The sequence below is a fragment of the Solanum lycopersicum genome, chromosome 7, assembly GCF_036512215.1.
Source record: "Solanum lycopersicum chromosome 7, SLM_r2.1".
NCBI lineage: Eukaryota > Viridiplantae > Streptophyta > Magnoliopsida > Solanales > Solanaceae > Solanum > Solanum lycopersicum.
The window spans coordinates 53,767,842-53,773,841 of NC_090806.1; the positions used below are offsets into that span (position 1 = coordinate 53,767,842).

At 37.5% G+C, this 6,000-nt stretch overlaps 1 protein-coding gene across 1 annotated transcript; it reads left to right on the forward strand.

Annotated features, from left to right (window-relative positions):
* The first annotated feature begins 1,750 nt into the window (after window positions 1-1,750).
* On the forward strand, window positions 1,751-4,740 carry LOC138337502 (uncharacterized). Its single transcript, XM_069287416.1, has 6 exons — window positions 1,751-2,481; window positions 3,350-3,587; window positions 3,670-3,814; window positions 4,035-4,221; window positions 4,331-4,400; window positions 4,495-4,740. Exons 1-6 carry the CDS (start codon window positions 1,751-1,753, stop codon window positions 4,738-4,740), a joined length of 1,617 nt encoding a protein of 538 aa, XP_069143517.1.
* Window positions 4,741-6,000: the final 1,260 nt, after the last annotated feature.

Consider the following 6,000-nt stretch of genomic DNA (forward strand, 5'->3'; position numbering starts at 1 on the left):
ATATAAGTTAAGTTAAGTCTTCCACTGAGTTGAGTAAACTAGGCCAAGGGTTTGCTGAAGGCCATAAATGATCATCGGATGCGGCCACGTACAAGGTGTAGGCTCGATGCATGAAAAACTTTATATTAGCGCACAAGGTTAAAGAGTCCTAGGGAGTCTATGAAGCTGTGTTTGTAGAGTCTTAGTCACCAGTGTAAAGCACTACACATCTATGATTAGGAGGCTACAACATTTAGGAATCCCTTACTTATTTCATATTCTTTTTCGTGTGTTAGAGTTTATATCTAAAAGTCTCTCAGTATTTGGTGCTTGCGCATGTATCATATTACTAGGAGGAATTTTGAACCTCAGGGATAAGAGTTACCAAATGCTCCTCGAGTGCAACCTCAAATTGAGTTTACCAATGTTGAGTTCCATGAGACTATCCGGATGCTGAGTCAAGTTGTGACCAACCAAGTCGGGCAACAAAAACGAAGCTTGACAAGAAGGGGCTGACATTTTGAGGATTCAAGAATTGTTGAGGATGAATCCCCCAAGCTTTATTGGTTTGAGAACTATTGTGGATTCATTAAAATTTATGGAAAAGTTGAAGAAGGTATTCAATGTGATGTATGTGATTCAACCTGAGAAAGTTGAACTAGTCGCATATCAACTCAAAAATGTGGATAGACTTGGTTCGATCAGTGGAAGGACAAATATGAGGATGTACCACATCCGAGTTAGGTTTGATTTGAAGAACCTTTCTTGGGGCGTCTCTTTCCCCAAAAACTGAAGGAAGCAAAGGTACAAGAGTTCCTTACATTGAAACAGGACTTCTTGAGTATTCATCAAGATGAGTTGAGGTTCACCTAATTGTATAGTCCTGAGATGGTTAAATATATGAGAAGCTGAATGAGCTTGTTTGTTGTTGTCTTGGGTCTGACATCAAGCAAATAATGTAGAGCTTCCATGCTGGTTGGGGACATAGACATTTCAAGGTCAATGGTCTATGTGCATCAGGTATAGAAAGAGAATCTTAGGCATAGAGAGGACTTTAAGATCATGAGAGATAAGATAGGGGATAATTCCGGGTAGCAGAAGAATGATGCCAACCTGTCATCCTTCCTACGGAAACAAAATGGTCCTGTTTTATCATCTGCTAGTACACCTTCACCTAAGAACAAGGGTGAGTACTATGGGCAGAATTATAGAGTTAAACCTTCCTACTCACAGGGTAGTGTAGTGCACAGAGGTAGTAAGCCTCCTGCATGCGTTAAGTGCGGTAGATTTCACCCTGGTATTTGTTTTTAAGGCTCCGCGATTTTTTTCAAGTGCGGCTTGATCGGGAATTTCATGAGAGAGTGTCCAAAGAGCAAGCAAGGTCATGGTAATGGGTGCAACAGAGCTCAGTCTTCATCAGTTGCTCCACTATATAAGGATGCACCTAAGGAAGCTACTTCTTGTGCTAGAGGATGAATAAACCGTTTGTATGCTCTAAACAATCGCGAAGAACATGAGAATTCGCTAGACGTTGTCACTAGTATGATTCAAGTCTTTAACTTAATTGTTTATGCATTGTTAGACCTAGAAGCGAGTTTATCTTTTGCAGCCCCCTATGTTACCATGAACTTTGAAATTATTCTTGATCAACTTAGTGAATCATTCAGTGTTTCCACACTTGTTGGTGACCATTCTAGCAGATAGATTCTATAGTTATTGTCTTGTTTCCATCATTCACAATAGTACCATGGCTCATTTAGTAGAGTTAGACATGGTAGATTTTGATGTCATTCTAGGTATGGACTGGCTTCATGCATGTTATGCATCAATAGATTGTAGAACTCGAGTTGTCAAGTTTCATATTCCAAATGAGTCAGCCATAGGGAGGAGTAGTAGTTCAGTAGTGCATAAGAGTCTTTTCATTTTATACCTTAAGGCAAGGAAGTTTGTTTCAAAGGGTTGTATATATGACTTACTCCAAGTTAATGACTCAAGTGTTGAGGTACCTTCCCTTCAGTTAGTTCCTATGGTAAAAGAATTTCCAGAATTTTTTCCTGATGATTTACCCGAAGTCTCTCTTGAGAGAAAAATAGACTTCGGCATAGACATCATTCCGGATGCTCGTCCTATCTCTATTCTTCCATATAGAACGGAACCAGTAAATCTTAAAGAGCTGAAAGAACAACCAAAAGATTTGTTAGACAAAGGCTTTATTCAACCAAGTGTATTACCTTGGGGTGTTCCAGTATTGTTTGTGAGAAAAAAATATGGTTTTATTAGGATGTGTATCGACTACCGTCTATTTAATAAAGTGACCATTAATAAAAAATACCCTCTCCCAAGGATTATTGATCTTTTTGACCAGCTTCAGGGTGCTTCCTATTTCTCAAAAATCGATCTTAGATCAGGCTTCCATCAGTTGAAAGTTAGGGAATGTGATATTCCAAAGATAGTTTTCAGAACCAGATGTGGGCATTATGAGTTTCTTGGTTATGCCCTTTGGTTTGACCAATTTTCCTATAACATTCATGGATCTTATGAAAAGAGTTTTTAAACCTTATTTAGATATGTTTGTCATTGTCTTAATTGAATACATACTGATGAACTCAAGGAATGAAGAAGATCATGCTAGTCATCTTACAGTAGTCCTGTAGACTTAGAAAGATAAAGAGTTATATGTCAAGTTCTCCAAGTGTGAGTTTTAGCTTAAGTCTATGGCATTCTTGGTCCACATTGTTTCTGGTGATCGAATTAGAGTTGATACCAAAAATAATGAAGTAGTTCAAAGTTGTCGTAGACCCACATCTTCAACAAATATAAGGAGTTTCTTGGGTTTGGCTGGCTCATATAGGAGATTTGTTTGAAGGGTTTTCATCTATATCGTTTCCTTTGACCAAGCTAATTCAGAAGATAGTCAAGTTTCAATGCTCTGAAGCTTGTGAGAAAAGCTTTAGGAGTTGAAAAAGAGATTGACTACCGCACCAATTTTGACCTTACTAGAGGGTACTCAAGGTTTTATGGTGTACTGTGATGCATCAAGAGTTGGTTTTGGGATGTGTTTTGATGCAGAATTACAAGGTTATATCTTATGCCTCCAGACACTTGAAGGTTCATAAGCAGAATTGTCCAACTCATGACTTAGAATTGTCTACAGTAGCTTTTTCTTTGAAGATATGGTGTCACTACTTATATAGTGTTCATGTTGAAATATTCACTGATCACAAGAGCCTTCAGTATATGTTCACTCAAAAAGAACTAAATCTCAGACAAAGGAGATGGTTAGAATTACTCAAAGATTATGACATGAGTATTCTTTACCACCCAAGTAAGAGTAATGTGGTTTTTGATGCTCTAAGCAAGTTACCCATAGGAGTATCGCCCATGTTGAAGAAGAAAAAAGGGAGTTAGCTAAAGATGTGCACATACTTGCATTCCTGAGAGTCATACTTCTGGATTTCACAGAAGGAGGAGTAGTGGTGACCAATGGGTCTGAGTCATCATTAGTGTCAGAGGTAAAACAGAAGCAAGATCGTGATCCTATTTTGCTTAACTTGAAGGAAAATGCTCATAAGCAGAGAGTATTAGCTTTTGAACAAGGGGGAGATGGTGTACTGAAATATCAAGGTGGTTGTGTGTACCTAGGGTAGATGGAATCCAAGAGAGGATCATGTAAGAAGCTCATATCTACAGATATTCCATTCATCCATGTTCCACAAAGATGTACGCAATTTGAGGGAGGTTTATTGGTGGGAAGGTATGAGGAAGGGCATTGTTGAGTTTGTTGCAAGGTTCCCGAATTGCCAGCAAGTGAAAATAAAACAACAAAGTCCTGTAGGTTTGTCTCAGACTATAAAACTTTCAAAATAGATGTGGGAGATGATTAATATGGACTTCATCACAGTCTTGACAATATCTCGCAGACCTCATGATTCTATTTTGGTAATTGTCAATAGAATGACAAAATCAGCCCTTTTAGCTGGTAAAGACTACCTATTCGGCCGAGGATTATGCTAAATTGTACATTTTATAAGTGGTAATACTTCATGGATTTTTAGTTTCCGTTATTTCATATGCACAATTCTGGAAATCTTTCTTAGAAGGTTTAGGTTCAAAGGTGAACTTAAGCATTGTTTTTCATCCTCAGATTGATGGAGAGTGTACTATCCAGACTTCAGAAGACATGTTGAGAGATTCTGTGATTGATTTCAAAGGGAATTGGGATGATCACCTTTCTCTCTTAGAGTTCACTTACAATAACAGTTACCTTTCAAGCATCCAAATTGCTTAATATGATGCTCTTTATGGGAGAAGATGTATACTCCTATTTGGTGGTTTGAATTTGGTGAAGCAGGGTAAATAGAACCAGATCTAGTTCAGCAAGCTATGGAGAAGATGAAAGTGATCAAGAGATATTGAAAATGGTACAGAGCCGCCAAAAGTCCTACACATATATTAGAAGAAGCCCATTAAAGTTTGAATGGGTGATTGAGTGTATCTGAATATTCACCCATGAAGGGTGTTATGAGATTTTGTAAGAAGGGGAAACTTAGTCCATGGTATATTGGTCCTTATAGAATCTCCAATACAGTTGTCACTGTATCCTATGAGTTTGAGCTACCCCAAAAGTTATCAGTGGTTAATCCGGTATTCCATATTTCTATGTTGAAGAAGTGCTTGGGTGATCCTTTATTGATTGTACCAACTGAGAATGTTAGAAATAAGGATAGCTTATCCTATGAAGATATTCCAGTTCAGATTTAAGATTGTCAAGTTTGCAAGTTGAAAACTAAGGAAGTTTCATCAGTCAAGGTCTTCTAGATAAACAAATTCATTGAATAAGGGGCTTGGGAAGCTGAGGAGGATATTAAGAAAAGATATCCACATATATTTCAATCCGATAAGAATTCAAATCAAGGTACCAAATTCTCTTATTAGAACTTTATAAGACTATGTGTAGGCATGTTATTACTTGTTTTTGTTTGTTAAGGGTTGAAATAATATTACTATCCTTAGCTTAGTGAATGAGTTCTCATTCGAGGATGAATTTTCCTTAGGGGGAGATATTGTAACATATCGTAACTCGAAATATCTAGGAATAGTCTAAGAAACAGAAAATAATCATTTTTTCAAAGAAAAGGAAAAATCTTGAAATTTCCCAAGTTTAAAAAGTGAATTTTGGGCATTATCAAATTGTCATAACTCCTAGCACAGGAAGATTTAGAGTTAGTTCTTGATATGGTTGGAAATTCCATTGGAAGATAATGTTAATGCGTTAAGTTTTATCGATTTTGATATAATATGAGGGATATATGCCTTTCGGAAGTTGGACAGTTCGATTGGGAAAAGTTCCAATCCAGACTAGTAAGGGTAAAATAGTCTTTTCACGCTACTATTTTATCATTCATTTTAAGGTTTTATTAGGGGTAAAACTAACCCTTGAGTTAGTTTTAGAAAATTGGAAAAAAATGCTTAGGGCTTGGGAGAAAAGAGATTAAATGACGAAGAAAGGACAAAAGGCCAAGAATCCATCAAGAACGCTAAGGTTTCGTGAGTGGAATTTCATCGTGGGTGATTCCTATCAATATATGTGAGATTTTACTGTGTTGAATTAGTTGACCTACACACCAAGATGATTAATTCAATGAGTTTTAAATAGTTTGAATGATGAATATTGAAGTTGTTGATGAACAATTGTTGAATTCTTGTTGGTTGAGCTGTAAAATGCCTTTAGTTGATTTGATTCGTGTTTCCAGGTTGTTTTTGGAGTCGAATCTATTGGGTATTGGGGTTATTTGTAATCCTAAATATTGGGGTGAGATCCATCGAAGTTTAGAAGTTTTAGAGATGAAAAAGGGAAAGAAAAGTTGGAATTCCCGTTTGACATACCATAGGGCATCGCGCCTGCCAATGCCCCTCAGGGAAGGCTCTGTCTCACAAGACCTGGCACGCTGCGCCATCCAGAGCGCCTCTGAATAGTCTTTCCATCAGGCTCTGGCTCTCCGTACCTCTCAGAGAGCCAAG

Excerpts from the sequence above, each read along its gene's own strand:
- LOC138337502 (XM_069287416.1), top strand. The coding sequence starts at position 1,751 with ATGGTAGATTTTGATGTCATTCTAGGTATGGACTGGCTTCATGCATGT. Across the intron at positions 3,588-3,669 it reads TTGAACAAGGGGGAGATGGT|ATATTCCATTCATCCATGTT; the intron begins GTACTGAAATAT and ends TCATATCTACAG. Across the intron at positions 4,222-4,330 it reads GATCACCTTTCTCTCTTAGA|GGTAAATAGAACCAGATCTA; the intron begins GTTCACTTACAA and ends TTGGTGAAGCAG.